Raw genomic sequence first — 17,585 nt, forward strand, 5'->3', positions numbered from 1 at the left:
TTTTTAATAACTTTTAATTCCATCGAAGCAAGGTCTCTTGTGTTTGTTTTTCTAAACAGGCCTACAATCAGAGGTCACTAAGGTTGCATGCAAAATTTCTAATCCGTAGCTCATTTCATTAGGCTGCATGTTTTACTATGTGGCATGTTAAAATTTCAAATGGTACTCGCTTTGTTTAAAAATTTCTTTATTTTGCGATTTTCTCAAGACCGATGTAAAAAAGTTCGCTATCGCTCAGCCAAATCTGATTGTGTGACATGCACCATCATCAAACTCAATGTTGTTGACATACAGGGTGTCAATTAAGTCTGGAACCTCTTTTTTAATTTTTAAACCACAATATAAGAAAAATACCAAAGTTTACACGTGCTTACTGGTGATAGTAACGCATACATCTGCCCAATTACCGACCGGATAATCCCTTTGGGGGACGGCCCACAAGGAGTCAGACAAAATTCTTAAATAGCAGCATAGGTCAAGTTTGGTATCTAATTAAAGGTCTTACTTAGCAGAGTACAATGCCGCAAACTGGACTTCAAAAGGTGGATTCATTCAGTAGTTATAGCTATTTGAATTTTAAAACAATTGAACAATGTAAATTATTAAGTATTACAAGTAAACACCAATTTTTAAGTACCTGTGATCAAATTAAGTGTTCAAAATGTTCCCCTCCCATCGTCTGGCAATGTCCTAGGCGGTTGTAAAAGCCATCCACTGCATTTTGAAGGTAGTCACGAGAAATATCTTGAGCTTCTTGGACTATGAGATTTCTTAGGTGCGCCAAATCTCGAGGCTTAGTACGATAAACTTTATCTTTGAGGTATCCCTAAAGAAAAACATCCAGCGGAGATAAATCAGGGGAACGAGCAGGCTACTCTACTGCACCATGTCTTCCAATCCATCTGCAAAGGAATATTGTATCCAAGTATTCTCTAACAAGGAGAGCAAAGTGTGGTGGCGCCCCATCTTGTTGGAAATAAATTCTTTGAAATTGTCGACCAAGAGCAGCTTGTAGTGCAGGAATCATCTCATTTTGGAGCATTGCTAGATACGAGTCACCATTTAAATTACCATTGATAAATAATTTGATTTTCCTGTAATACCTGCCCAAACGTTAAGTTTCTGTGGATGCTGTGTATGACTCTATCTGCCACTTTCACATTATAACAGTAGTTGTGTTATTAGTAATAATTATTGATTCCTGGCTTCGATTACTACATTGTCAAATGATGGGAGGGGAACATTTTGAACACTTGCTTTGATCACAGGTACTTAAAAATTGGTGTTTACTTGTAATAAGTAATAATTTACATTGTTCAATTGTTTTAAAATTCAAATAGCTATAACTACTGAATGAATCCACCTTTTGAAGTCCAGTTTGTGACATTGTACTCTGCTAAGTAAGACCTTTAATTTGATACCAAACTTGACCTATGCTGCTATTTAAGAATTTTGTCTGACTCCTTGTGGACCGTCCCCCAAAGGGATTATCCGGTCGGTAATTGGGCAGATGTGTGCATTACTATCACCAGTAAGCACGTGTGAACTTTGGTATTTCTTTCTATTGTGGTTCAAAAATTAAAAAAGAGGTTCCAGACTTAATTGACACCCTGTATAAATAAATCCTTATCCTAAATTTAAGTCTATAGGCCAGTTCTCGAGATATCACGCAAACAGACAGACAGAAATTAAATTCTTCTAGTACCTTGAGTGATTGGTTTTGCTAACGCTCAATCAGTGAATCCATTTTTATGTAGAAATAATGACAGCAGCTAATAGCACATTTACTGATCTGACAAGTGGCCTGTAACTTGCTATAACGGACTTGAACATTCAGACAGTAGCAAGTCATTGTGATTACAGTTGGAGGAATATTTAGCTGTGCTCGTAGGGCCCAAATACTACCCTTTCAACAAATAAACGCTACCTGTGTGGCGGGTTGCGTTTACGTGCTAGGCGCTGAGATGAAGGCGCAACAATCTCTTTAACGACTTTAAACTCACGATTTCGATTTGCAGATTAGTATTGACAAATACGTTATTTTCAAAAACACGTTAAACAACACAACTGAAAAACAAGGATAAGTCCTATTATTGCTATTATTCAGTGTTCTCTTATTATTTAATTCCATTACAATCAGCACTGTCACAAAACAGACTGATTTTAGCGAGTGTGATGAGTTATTTGGGCCAATACGATTCCTGAAAGGAGGGTTTTACCGATGAGTCACAGGAAATGTTTTCGGGACGCAGCGCATAAAGCTACCCCGCCACCCCTCCCTCCTATCACCACACACTCAAGGTCACGCACGCAGCTAAAGTCCTCGAACTTTTTGTACGTGACTTTCTGCAAGCGTTGCCACGTCTTGATCACGTTTATATCGTAGCTGCCTCGTAGTTACCTGAAGGTTACCACTGTTCTGTTATCTGGCTAGCTGATATTTACACAAGACGAGAACCAAGCGACGGGTCACATGCGGTTGGCCCTTAATCTGGGTATGCCAGGAGAGCAGGATGTTTCACCATAGCAGAGGAAAATATCTACAGGCAGTAAAACATCTTGTTAGAACCAGCATTAATACTTAGTTTTCCGATACACGTTATAAGCTATGGTAGGCCTATCCCTCAAAAGATTAGTTTTCCCCGCAGCAAGATAAGCCCGATTACCGGATATCTCAGATTATAATGGACCGCTTCCTATATCGCTTATCGCTGAGGTGATTGTGGTTTTTTGCGTGCCAAGATTAATAGAGAAGTAAGATTAAATTACACAAAGGTATTTTTCAATTCTTAATCTTGAGATTTTTGTTACTACTGTAATAGTGTTGTAACGTCGCTGTACCAAAAACTCATTACAGATTATTTTTTTTTTCCATTTAACAATGTAAGTAACTATATGTAATAAATCGTCATTCTACTATCCTGATTGTTTTTATTGTGAAAATTATGATGTCACTACTGTCGCTTAACGTTTTGAATAATAAGAGAGAAACTGAACACAAAATATTATTGTATGTGCTTAGCAACACAGAAACTTATTTGTACGTATATTTAAAATTAAGAATAATTTAAAACATATATTTCCATTGTTAAAATACATTTCAAATGCGTCTTGTTCGTTTTAACTTGATATACGTACAACACATTGTGTAATCTGTATTGTTTGTCACTAAAGAACAATAGCAAATTCACCCGGCAAGTGTGAGATCCGGGCTCTAGTCCCGACGGAGCAAGTATTTTCTGTGATTCAATTTTTATTGAAATTATACTCGGCTATTGTCATTTATAAAAATTTAATTAATGTAAATAAAAGTCGTTTGACAGGTATTTGGTCTTCCAACCGTGTGTTAGTTTGGTTATTTAAACGCGTATGTGACAAATACAAAATCATTGAAATGTAAAAAGTGAGGGATCTGTGGTGTAATGGTAGTCAAATTCACCCGGCAATTTCATTACACACACACACACACACACACACACACACACACACACACACACACACACACACACACACACACACACACACACACACACACACACACACACACACACACACACACACACACACACACACGCACACACGCACGCACGCACGCACGCACGCACACGCACGCACGCACGCACGCACGCACGCACGCACGCACGCACGCACGCACGCACGCACGCACGCACGCACGCACGCACGCACGCACACACACACACACACACAAACATAATGTTGCCTATATAGAAATTACGTATCATTTTTTGATTCACTCAGCGGAAAACAGATACACAGAAATAGACAGACAGGAGATGAATTTTAGACATCTCTAACTCTTAGTGATACCTAAACAAAATCTATCAAATTTCAAGTTTATAGTTCAATTCATTTTTGAGATATCACCCTGAGATGTAGATTTTGCTAATGCTCAGCCAAATTCCATTAAGAGACATGTATGTTCAATTCTCATTGAACATTAAAAATGCAACGAAAGCCCTACCAAAAAATCCACCAAACATTACAATGTCACAAGATTGTACTCAAGTCTGTTTACTAACTTGTTTAATCAATGATTATCTTGCTGCCATCATGGTCACCCATGTTACCCATATTCGCGCGAACATATAGCAGACAGCCAGAATGATATCTCCTCCCCCTCCAAAGCGATAGACTCTAATAACGCTCAGTCAATTATAATTTACTGTCATGTCACTACTACCAACCAAGGACGTAATTTACCTAGATAAACTAATAAATTGCCAAGGCCATAGCTGACTAGTGGAAATATAACTTTGACTTATCATTGATGACCAGTGTTCGTGGAATCCAGGTACTCAACGAGAATTAGTATAAGAAGGCAATGTACCCATAATACTCATTTGTACTTTGTCTCATTTTACATGTTCAAATTAAATTTTTAATTACTCTACCCATGGGAACAAAGAATATGGTCATGGAAGTTTTGTGTATTTTAACTGATGTGAACTTTGGAGAGTCTTAGATTCTTGCTAATTGAAATTTTAGTAGAATCGCACCAAGAATTTTACATGGAAAGTCTTCAGATACTTTGCTTATTGATTGTTTGCCAATACTTCAGTCAGGAATATACCCAAAATTTTACTTGGTTCGGTATCTAGGACATTAAAATTTCTTTGAATTTCTGTCAAGAGCTTGCTTGGGATTTCATCTTACTTCATCTTACCTTCAGTAAAGGATCTACCCAAAACTGTATTTAGAGAGTCTTTGAAACCTGGAGATTAAATTGTTGTCCATGCCATAGTCAGTAGCTTACTCAGAATTTTACTTAGAGAGTCCTTGCGTCTTACCAATTGACTTTTGCCTATATAGCATTCAGGAGCATAACTAGAATTTAAAGGGTTTTTGTACCTAGAATAATTAATAAAATATAACCAAACCTATTACTCTTCTACTTAGATTGAAAACTTTGGAAAAGGATGATTTACCCCCTATATATATTCATCCCTAAAAGAGGAAATTCTGTAGGAAACAGGATTTTTCCGGACATTCGCCATCGTTCAGTGCTCCAAAAATCAGTAACACTACGTTTCGCGATCTGCAATCTGATCTCTTCTTCAGGTAAATAACTAACTAACCTTACACATAATTTCAAACCATGTAAAAATAAACGAATTATACCAGAGCGTTGTGACACGCGTAAGTCAGGAATCACAACCACCAGGTCGTGAGTCAGCTTCACTATCTCTAAAACATATCCTTAATAAAAACCAAACAAAACACTAAATTATTAAAACTGAACTACAGAATACAGGTCACAATAGGTCTGCATTCGCCGACCAACCACCTACGACTGAGAAATACTAATTACGTAACCAGTTTGGACGCCAAATAAGTACATGTGTGAATTTTGCGCATATCAAGTCTAAGTAATTAATATGGAGAATAAGTGATTTAGTATGATTACTCTTTTTAAGAATCGGTTGAATGTCCGTCACAAGATAATTACGCCGCTCGTGAAGTAATGGACCTCAAAGGTCCATATTTTATATAAATAATTCGAAACTAGGTCGAAATTATTGGCACTGGATTTAAATGTTTTTCTAGTAAATCGTACGCATAGAACATTTTTAAAACGTGTTTGGTTTTATAGAACAGAAAAATACCCAGAAGTAATTTCTATATTTCGTAATTTCAAAGTCTCTTGTCGGCTATAGCAAAATATTTTGAAAAAATACCTTCATTTTTATTTCAATTATAAGGCCCAAAATGTATGAGACTCGAATTTCAGATACATAATGCATTGCCACATGCCTAACACAAAATATTGTTATAACCTTGATTTAATGAAGCCTTGAACGGTATCATAGGTTACATAATAAAAGAAGTAAATCTCAAATACTTGGAAGTATAAAAATGATAGCTCATCATTTTAATACCTTTGTGTTATATAAAATGAGGGCGATATTACTCTTTATGCCCCAAGAAGTTCGTTTAAAGGCAACCAATTTTCGCACAAAAGTCAGCAATAAAAATTATATATAATAGCTTGAGGACGACTTTTATAATGAATGTACGTTATATTAATCGTATCTAAATAATCGTTGTGTAAATAATATAATGATCCAAAACACACTTACCTAAAAACCCACCAAATGTCAAAACACATGACATTTAGCCAGAAGAAAGTCGCCAGGAAGGAGAATTGGATCACGAACGCTGAAAATGAGACATAAATTATTATAATGAAAAATAGCGTATTCAGTTGCGTAACTGGAACTTGGATTTGGGGAGGGGATTAATCTGAATGAAGAACAAATCACATTGGGTGTATGAAAAAAATGTGAATACTTATAAACTTAAATCAATTGGATAGGTCTAATTTAAAGTAAAACATTTTACTGCTGTATTTCAAACAAGTTACATTGCTGTTTACGTAGGTATTTTTTACAGATTTTAAAATCTTTTTGGGGGGTCCTAACCCCTTCATTTCCCCCTTAGTTACGCCACTTTCAGTATTATTTTATTTAACAACGAATTTATCAAAATTAAATGACTGATAAAATGACTGAAATACGATTAATTGCTTGAAAAACATTGATTTTCTAGAAAAGTTCTACTATTTTAGAAGTTTTAACGTAGTAGTCAGTCGGACATAGAGAAGGAAAGTTTGTTATGCTTTTCTTGCTCCATCTTTGGTCAGTATGCAGTTAGTCCGGTAAAACTATGCGGCAGTACGATTTCAAACTTCCGGTAGATTCACCTTCAAATGCTCTCGGCATGATTCAAGCATGCGTTGTAGTTGTGCACAGATAAACGTTTACACAGAAACAGGACTTGCCAGTTGATTTGAAATGTCAGTTACAGAAGGATTTGTAAAAGGAGTCATATTTATCTAAAGAGTTTTCCTCTTCTTTTTAGCTCGAAGAAAGAATAGGTAGCGTGTGAGGAAAAATTAACTCTTAACTCTACCCACAATATATCCTGTCTGTACTCGCTGTAAAGTCACAATGGAAGCTGACGATTCTGTTTATAATCTAAAACAGGATACATTTTCTATTACGATTGAAAAGAAAGAAATGGAATACCAAGAATCAAGTTCAAACACTTCGTTGTACTGTTTATCCGTACAGGATATTTGATTAACGACATGAAGTCTGAAGTTGTTACGCAAGCAAATTAATGCTAATACAGTAATCAATTCTCCCCCTCACATACATGTTACAGTATAAAATCCTGGTCTCATTCGGAATTCGAACCTGTATCCCCAGTAATGAACCAGAATTAAAATAACCAAGTAAAATCTCCAAGTAACTCATCTATTTCTTTTAAATGCACCGATAAAATAAAATAAGTACTATTAGAAACTTTTTTAGATTTCAGTTAATCAATTAGGGATACCTAATTATCCGTACGGATAATTCTGTAAAATTATTCAGAATTCGACTTACATTTCAAAAATAAATGGTTTCGAAGCAAGAGATTAATTATTGAGATAGCAAATCAACCAACCAATTGCCTGACTGAACTGTTTAAACCACAAATGTTTTAAATGTAAGTTATTAAGTGTGAATAATTATTAACGAGCGTATATATGGAAAGTCTTCAAAGCAGAAACGCCACGATATTAAGACAAAATATAGTAAAATAAGTTATTGGTTAGGTAAGGCCACTTTGGTTTAGGTACCTTTATTTTTAACAGAAATTGCAAATAATACAGTCTTTAATTACGGTCTTTTAATTGTTTCTGTCTATTTAGACAGAAAAACTTAAACCTATCTAGTCTTAAGTGTACTGGTTTCTGAAAAGAATTAAATTTATCCTCGGAACAGCAGAATGCATGTGACACGCGTAAGTAAATAATATTGTATAATATATCATCTAAGAATCCTCGAGGTAGAGGAATCATAAAACTATAAATATATGGTAATTCACTTTGAAAACTAGTGTTAAATATTATGAAAGGTATTGTATATTCAATTTTAAAGCGTGTAGTTGCGTAATGCAGCTAGTATACAGTAGATAGTAATCGATGACTAAATAATAAAATGAGATCCCAATTCAGACAAGTTAATTATTGCGATTGGCCAGTCTCAAACGAAACATCTGTTCCGTATTCAATAATAATAGGGATACAATTGTTTACTTGAAGATTTGTTAATACCAGATAAACCAGAAATCCTTGTCCAGCTATACTGTTAAGGCTTGAACTATTTCGCTATATTTATGACTTTAGGAGGCCGTGGTGATTTTTGAGCACAGCTCCCGAAAAGTCCCAAGGTTCTTGGAAGGTCGAGGAGGAAGAGTGGAGGAGTGTTAGAAGCAAACAACGCCGCCAAAGAAGTACAAACAAGAATTTTAACACAGTTATTTCCGTCGGCTTACTCCAACACTGTGTTTATTCATAAGTAAACTCAGCATGTTTAAGTGAACAATAAGCCATCACCTGCGTAGACATTCAGTTGTACGAGTATAGTTGTGCACTTTTTGTAGTTCACTGAGATCTTTTCACATTTCTGAAACTTACCGGATAACATATTTGACAAGGTTTCGGGGTGTCAAATGTCTTTGGAAATTAGAAGGCTCTCAAAAGGGATGACTATCTTGGGTGCCAAATCTACAAGAGTCATCTCGTACCATTAATAAAACGAAAAAAAGAAGCAGAGAATATGACTACGTGATTGGACTTTTTTAGGAACGTGGAATATCGTCTACAACTAGTCTTGTGAGCTTCTGGAGACCAGGAATATACAATTGCTTGGTTGAGAACTCCAACCCCTTCAAATCTGGGCTTCTTTCCTTTTCAACTCCCTCTCTCCAAGCAGCCTCTCTTTCATTAATAACGCCAGACACCCAACCTCTTTCAGAGCAAGAGGATTATGAGTTTTGGTGAACATCCCAGCATCTTCTTTGTTTCCTCAACGTAACTCCACGGTCCAAATTCATTATCATCCCATTAGTACAGTGGATAACAATCTCTAAACAACTTGAAAACATTTTGCTAGTACAGTGAATATCAATATCTAAACAACTTGAAAACATTTTGGTAGTAGGCCTACAATGAATAGCAATATCTAAACAACTTGAATACATTTTGGTATTCGACTTTTAGATCTACAGATATGTGAGATGGACTAACTGTGACCTCCCAGGACTATGAGGGGTTTGGAATATTATCTCTCAAAAGGAAGGGGATCCAGGGGCTCTTGAAATTCTTAAAAGATGTGAGGTTTAAAAACAGTGCTTTTATCTAATTCTGAGTTGTAGGGGGGAGTCTGAACGGAAAAACCCTTACTTTTTACAAATAGAGGTACCGGAACAATATTCAGGTTTATTCTGCCACAAATCGAACATTGCTAATCAGAAAGAAATAAATACTTAGCTTTGCTTTTTGTAGGTAGATTTAACACGTAATTTAGATTGTTTGTAAATTAATATAAATTTTTCCTAAACTTTCTAAAAAAATGATTGCGCATTCAAAATGGACACCCTTTTATATCTATTTTCGCCTATCGTCTTACTGTATAAATTAAAAAGTACTATGAGTAAATTCACGGGAATTCAGGTATGTTTCACGAATTGCATAGTGATTAACACTTGCAACCAAATTTTGTTTCATACAATCTAAAACAATCTGGTATATGCATCTGTACTAATAAGTCAAGGACGTATCCAGCGAGGGGGACAAAAGGGGTCCGGACCCCCCAAATTCTCAATTACTTTTTGAGTAAACGATTATTATTATTTAAATAATTCAGTATTACTGGCATGTACTGCTGAAAGATCACTCTAAAAAAAGAAAAAAAAACGAGTCAAGAACCTTTTTAAGAAACAAAATGGGGCCTTACTCTCTGTCCACTACAGGAAAATATCAGTTGTCTGGACCCCCCATCCAAGTTTTTTCCTAGCTACGTTCTTGTGATAAATCTGCCTATAAACAAAAAGAAAGTGTAGTTGCTTGAGTGAAATGTACCTTAATTGCCAGTAACTTAACCAAAATTCTACCGGACTGCACGTTACCCAAATCAATAATAGGAGACATTCAGCGAACCACTAATATTTGTTAATGCAAGCTTACGCATAACATTTTCGCTGAAGTTTCAAAAGTCTACAGCCAATTCTATCATGCTACACGTGTTACACTATTTAACATGTTTGTTAACGAATTTATGTACTCTGTGACTTTTTCGTCGCTATTATGGTTGTCCATAAGGCCAATGTTAAATGACATGCACCATCCTTAACATTTGCTTATGTAGAATTTCAAGTCTATAAGTCAATTTCATATCTTTTCGAGATATCGTGCGGACATACAAATAAATAGACATACAGAAATTATGATTTTTCAGCCCCTCTAGTCAAAAGCTACTCCAACGCCCAGCCAATAATGCCCCAAGTATTTTCATCTCGTATACGATTTTATACTGCAATAAGTAACCATATCCTGATATGGTTACTAGGTTTGCGGATGTTGAAGTGAAAACCGCCGTGACGGATTGCGGTTAAACAGTGTGCTGCGGTTGCGGCGTTTTGTTGACGCGTGAGCGCGTTATAGGTTAAACTGTGTCCACTGCTGATAAGCTCGCCATAACTGATAAGAACCACTAGTCCAGCATTCCGAGAACTTCTGAGGTCATTTGCAACTGTAACTGCAGCGTCGCGTCTCCACGCCTTTCGCTCTCCTTTTGTATGTCAGCAGCATTAGTTTTTCTGAGTATTTACCTCTCAGAGAGACCTCAGCTTCCTGCCTAAATCATGGAAATTAACTGTAGTGGTTTTTAAACCCTATAAACGAATTTCAGGTGTAGCATATTTATTTGGACTTTTATGTAGATTTTGGAATTTCAAGTACATGAAAGAGGCGCCCACTTGCATTGTTGAAATTAGTTTGTCGTGAATCAATATAGGCAATTATTCCCCTAAGAAAGGAATCAACCATCAGTCACGTTACTATTGGTAAGGATAGAAATGGTGTGGTAGCAAAAGGGTTAAGAATAAAATAGGTGATTTTTGACACCTCATTTTTACTTGGCACACTTAATATATTATACCGTCACATACGCAAATAATAGGTAAATCAAAGTGAGCCAATTGGATAAAGATTACGTCGTTGGATGAAGCTTATTCACTGTTTAATATGTGTTATCACCTTACAAGAGAAGTAGTTTATGTTATAAAACTATACATACATAAAGTAATTTATTCCATATTTATGCATTTTCCGAGCAAAGGAAGCCATTAAATTTAAGTACAATTGTAAAAATCAGAGCATATTACCAGACTCAGGTTTTAAGGAAGCTTCATGGCAACGTGAACTAGGATAACTGCAAAAGTGAGTAGTCTAATTTTTATTAATTTGTTATGCGGTTTTAATTGTACATATGCTAATCATGTGGTGTTATTCTCCTCATACAAAATGGTATTAATTTGATCTCAGATTATCAGGTCATTCAATTTATTAAATTTAATTACCGAAACTGAAATAAATTTTAACTGGCTCCAATAACTTTGGTAGGCCTCCGAGTAACCCAACTACTAACAATATTCTTCACATCTTTACACACGGCACTCTTTCCTTGCATATGGAAATGAATACCGTGTTTAGAAAATAGTCTGATAATCTTACTTCCAAGATGTATAATCTTTGTATAGTTAAAGGATTGGCCTGATTATTTACGTTTTGAATTATATTGACTCATAAACTCTTGCGCCTTTGCGTTTACACTACAGTCACCTTAGGCAGTAAGGTTCCTAGGATGTCCTGGGATTTAAGTTACAATTGGTGTCCCGTAAGGGCCCGTTCTCGGTCCATTTTTCTTTTCTATAACAATACAATGATATGTGAAGAGTCAACAAGTTAGCGCTGGGTGTGGAGGTCAGCAGGTTTGTGTCTACCCCAATAAAGTTGTTTTCAGAGCTAAACCCGACATCATTAGCACTATCATGAAAATAAAGTCATTAGATTGAAATTTAGAAAGTTCATATTTCAAAGATTTCACGACTTGGTTAAGGAGGCTCCCGGCTTAACAAACAATAGTTCGGCATGATTTTGACCGAATTCTTTTTCTAACGTCATGACATATGTCCGATGAGTGTCGCTAAACACAGTCAGTGCAATGTTCCTGACGTTTTTTTTTTTTGGTCATATTTCTCTTTCACACTTGCATCGTTTCCTCAGCATGTAGGCCCTACGATATTGTCTACGTCTTCACCCACCCATTTAAATTCCCTACTTTACGTAAACGGTTAGCTAACGCTTGTTTAATATTTATTTACGTATCTGACAGCTGGTTATATGATTGTCAAACTAAAAAATATGATATGAGACAAAATTATTATTTCATATTATGTTAAATTTGGGGGGGGGGGATAAAATTTGGATAGCCTCCCATTTCGAAATCCACCAAAAATCGGTCTAGACACAATCGATACTGATGTAAAACCTTTTTTATTAATACTAATTTTATACACACTTTAATTGCAAATTAAGCTCCTTTTTGGATAATTTTACAGATCTACTTGACCTTTGGTGAAACGAAGATATAAACATTGAATATTCAGTACGTATCTTCTGGGTTATTCATTATTTCTTCTCTTTTTTATGAATTCTACAACAATTTAGATGTTATTTTGATTTGTTAAAAATAGAGGTTAACGATTATTATGCTTACCAACAACTTAATCCTACCTTCTTTAAGAAAAAGGTTTAATTTCAAAATTTCCTAAAGATAGGTGAGAAACCATCGAATAATATAAACAACTATGTTTATGTTTAATCTAATAAATCCAGCGAAGAATTTTGTAAACTTTGCAACTCTTTAACCTTTCAAAGATAAGTTTGAGTACTTTGGCACTGACTTTTGTTAAAGGATTTTTTCTTAAATTCTTTTTTAATATTAAGATTAAAAATCTTCACTGGATATACAGTGATTTTCGAGTTTCTAAACCGTGAATGGGCTGAAGTAGGGGGAGTGTAAAGTTTTATAGATAGTGTAAAGTTTGGAGGTTAGTTTTTGTTGACATAGCTCTCGACTGATAATGATATGTTATCAGTTAGATATGTCCACACCTTTACTGGCTTATCATCTAACTCTCAATTTCCTAGCCTCGATTTCTTTCTAAGTAAATCTTATCAAGTAACTGTGAATTTGTTGCCGGTGGGTTCTCGTTTATTTATATCGTATAAGTGAAATGATAGCTAATAATATTTGTTGTTTCACTGTCCATTAGTTATTATAATTTGGATTATTTGGTTATATTTTGCATCGTCTTCTTGAAATCATCAATTTTACCCAACATGGCTGTTAGTAATAAAACTGAACCTTCAGTCTAAAATTTATACTTATATATACAAAATTCTTGAACAATACTGGTTGTGCTCCAAAATAAGAGTAGTATAATCTACGAAGGGTCATACTCAGAAATTCATAGTGGGGAGAGATTCTATAATAACGTAAAAGTTTTCCTTATAATCATATTGTTATACACTGAATATTTAGTACAAAATACAAACTTTTACACTTGGTTTTACACATTTCATTATATAAAACACGTGTTTTAGCATTGCAGTACACAATTTTCATACGGAATAAATAATCTCTTTAACAAAAAATAAACAAAATAAATACAGAACTAAATAGCTATTTACACATTGCAACATTTTTATACTATTTTAAATTTAAATTTTGATTCAATTTTCAACTTAATATTTTGTAATGCTTCTAATTTACCTGCATGTGTTTTATATTAAAAGTTTAGAATTTTTTAAGGATATTAAATTCAATTTTAATAGTGTATAAATCTACTTCTGTATTTAATTTTTCTCATTTTCTGAAATTTCTGTAGTTCCGTGGCTTCTTTAATATTTTAATTGTTGTTGTTAGTTTCCTGAAGATTTGATTGTGGACTTGGTATTTGTTTTCTTACGTTTACCTTCTTGTGTGGTGTGTTTTTTTATAAATCAAACAAATATTGTGTATTTGGTTCTTTGTTCTTATGAAGATAGAAAACATATTACAGTATAAACATTTTTGATGACCCCACAAGGAACTACAGGCATTTAGAGTAGGGAAATTTGAATAATTTTGTAACCAAACTCAATAAAAACGGCTGAAAATAAATATTATACCTTTTTCAGTTCGTATAATGTAACTTATAGCTTATATAGAAATATATTTTTTAAATTTTGATGACTTAATGAAATATAAATTTAAAAAAATTACACAATATTAAATAAAATACTAGCATATTTAAAGAACTACATTTTTAATTTACGAAAGCACGTAATTTTCTCCTGTAAATAATCTTTTATATGCACACACCGCAAAAGTCATATCCTTATATTTAACAGTTTTTCTATAGGCCTCATTATAAGATGCGCCTATACACTACTTTAACGGTCATAAATCATCGTGGAAACCATCAACAAACTTTCCCCTATTTTTCTTAACTTCTTCAGAAAAGATGTCTTTAATTTAAAAATTAAAAGAGAATTAAAAATTTGACCCAAATAAAGATTGGCTATACTATCTCAAAACAATGAGAAAAGTGGATGATTCCAAAGATGACGTGATTACTTGAAAATAATAATCGCCCCCGTGATCGTAGCTAGTTTTATTCAAAATTTCAAAAACTCTAAACTTTGTACAGGTGTTTATTTTCATTATTGTTTTCATCACGTAGACGATTCTCCAGAGTCTACCAGAGGCTGGAGCCTGTCTACGGCACGTGATTTCAAACGCACGGGAAAAGTACAAGAAGATTGACCTTGAGATATAATGGTTCATGCACGCTTTTAGAAGGAAGGGAATCCCTCGGGCCTGCCAACCGTTACTCATTGTTGCAACAAAAATACTAGCTATCGGGAGCAAGAAATCTATTAATTACTTCACAGAAAAATAGTCACGATTCAAGTGTAACAACAGTATTTTTAATTTAATGGAATACAAGTAATCTGATTTCAGAATCAGATTACGGGAAATCGTAAATCCGATTTTCAAATAACTATATACTACTACAGTATGTATAATACTTGAATCTATTTGTTTGCATTCATTAAGTTAGTAAAATACTATTAAGAAAGCAAATAAAAACATAGTCGTTCCGCTGAGATTATAAACCAGGCAAAATACAACAGAATTCGTTAATGCAGCACTAAATCCTGTTACTTATAATACTAGGTCCAGCCATCGGATCGCGCTGCAAGCAATTTTACAGTGAAATTTCTGTATTATTTTTTCTGCGATTTAATGCTTTTTCCAGTGAATTTCCAATGAATCAATTGTTCACAGCGCGATCCGGCGGCCAGACCTAGTATTACCATTAACGGAATATAGTGGAACATTGGCTAGTTCTGTTGAGTTTTACTAGTTTATAATCTCTGACAGTAGGTTTCGATTCAAACGACAGTTACAGTAAAGTTTCAGATCTTGATTAGATGGAATTTGTTTTCCCTGAATCGGCTAGAGCATACGTATATATTTCGTATAAAGTTGGTTAGGCTGTAATGAAAGGCGTAAAGGAGTCCTGAAAAACTGCATAATTCACAAGTCCTATGTCTATATGAGCCATATTACTTGATAAGTCAGTATTTGGCTACAGACTGTACTATCGGGAAGATATCACTCAAAGATATACCGCAAAACCCGAAAGCCATTTGTAGTTTTGCTCTTTGCTTGAACGGACAACTGTTGGAAAATGTGTATGTATTGTATTTGTTTCTTTACTAAATCGATTTATTGAAAAAATCCAATTATTGGTTATTTACTAACGAAGAGTCCTTTGAAATGTGCTTTTAGAGGTGCCCAAGTCTTTGATCATAACAAATCAATTCGATATCTAAGAGTTCATTGGATAGCCTCGCAAGAAAATCAATTAAAAATGGAAGTATAATTTGGAACACTCTAAAAGCAAAAAGTTTCCTATTTTAAATACAAATCTTTGTCAATTTAAACCATTTTTTAAGAGTAAAAACTCTAATTGAGACCGCGGGAAATTAAGAGATGATGCAATGTTTTATCCCAGCCAATTAATAATACAATGGTGCCTATTAATGGAACATCTCTTTGCAAGGAACCGAGGATTCAAGGATTTGTGGAGATAAGTGTTTGAGGCGTAATCCTTCGACCTTGCCTCGAGGAGGAAGTGTACAAAAGCATGACATACTTAGATTTAAATGAGTATGATAGTAGGCACGTTATTTACTGATGTCAAAATGCGGCAAGTGACGCAGGGCTGTCAGTAAAATTTTGTTACCTGCCCACTAAACTTTGTGATCTTTTTCCAGAGAAATACAAATTTATAGAAACGATTTTATAATATTTGTTAGCTCTCTAAGAACTTCTAGAGTATTATTCTGTTCCGAAGATTCTGCCGCAGACTGAACTAACTGCAGGCCTTAGGCATTCATTAGTGTCCACCAGATAATTCGGAATCTACAAACACTCCACTTTAAAAACGTCATTAAGACTGTTTAGACAATTTCTTGATTTGTATTTCATTTGCAAAAAATATTACACAAAAATGTTTGATGATAGGCAACGAATAAAAACAGTAAGATTAATTCATAAGTAGAGAAGAACCATGTCTGTCAGTAGTAAGACATATGAAAAGTACATACTTCAACACCTTAACACAGCTATGGTGGGAAGGGTTGATTCAATGCATTCGATTGTTGAACTTAGCTCCATTTCAGCTGCCAGACATTGTCAGTTTTAAGACGCTGCACTAAGCAGAAGGTGAAAAACAGCTTAAACCAACATTCATACTACTTCAAAAAAATGAATGCAAAAATATGGAGAAATGGAGAAAGATGGGGAAAGTGATCTTTCAATTAATTTGGCAGGGAAATGGTAAAGCTCCATTAAACACTTTCTCCCAAATCCTGGAAAAATTTTAACCTTTACTGTTATTAATATTAAATTTTGGCAAAATTTCAAATTGTACTATGGGGCTGAAAATTAAAGAATAAAATCCTGCAGTGTCTAAAACTGATAGAGTTTAATATTTAAATCCATTATACATTAACATTTGTAAACATTTATTATGTTTTATAATCGTTGAAACCTCTGAAATATTGATTAAAGGATTGTATTAAATTAATTTTTTCTATTTTTGTAGATGAGCTTCACAACTAAATGATAGTTTTCTTATAATTTCGATAGAGTAGAAGCAAAAGAATAATCTACTTTGGTGATTTTAAATAAGTACAAGCTAGTTCTTAAGTAACTTTAGATTTTGTCGATAACTAGGTCTGGTACACGCTTTTAGGTCGATTTAACGGTTTTTGAGTTAATTAAAAATTTGTTAATGAATTAGAACTGTACTTAAGAACTTAGTGAATTATTCAATTGTACCTAATAAATTTTAATCAAAGAGAAATTACAGAAAGTGTTTTGACTGCGGTGTACATTTACACTGGGGGTTTACACTGCCTGCACTTCCTGATTATTGTGTAAGAAAAGTTTCTCCGAGAAGTTAACAGAACCGGTTTAAACTGTGGTGAATCACGATCAAATGGACCTGTTAGCAAATTGGAGTTGACTGTACAAATGTCCTCAACAGATCTTGGCTATTCCGTTAAGGCACATGAGGCAAGTGTCACAGAGATTTTTCATTGTAACGTTGGC

General features: G+C 34.5%; 1 protein-coding gene across 5 annotated transcripts in view; it reads right to left on the reverse strand.

The window, feature by feature from the left end:
• The window catches only part of LOC124367842 (G-protein coupled receptor Mth2-like), a 128,879-nt gene that overhangs the window by 26,650 nt on the left and 84,644 nt on the right, over positions 1-17,585 (reverse strand). For all 5 annotated transcript variants that reach the window (XM_046824994.1, XM_046824995.1, XM_046824996.1 and 2 more), the window contains one exon: positions 6,099-6,177. In XM_046824994.1, coding sequence (XP_046680950.1) covers positions 6,099-6,177 — 79 coding nt within the window. The remainder of the gene's footprint in view (positions 1-6,098; positions 6,178-17,585) is intronic.

This window comes from Homalodisca vitripennis, chromosome 8, assembly GCF_021130785.1.
Source record: "Homalodisca vitripennis isolate AUS2020 chromosome 8, UT_GWSS_2.1, whole genome shotgun sequence".
Classification (NCBI taxonomy): domain Eukaryota; kingdom Metazoa; phylum Arthropoda; class Insecta; order Hemiptera; family Cicadellidae; genus Homalodisca; species Homalodisca vitripennis.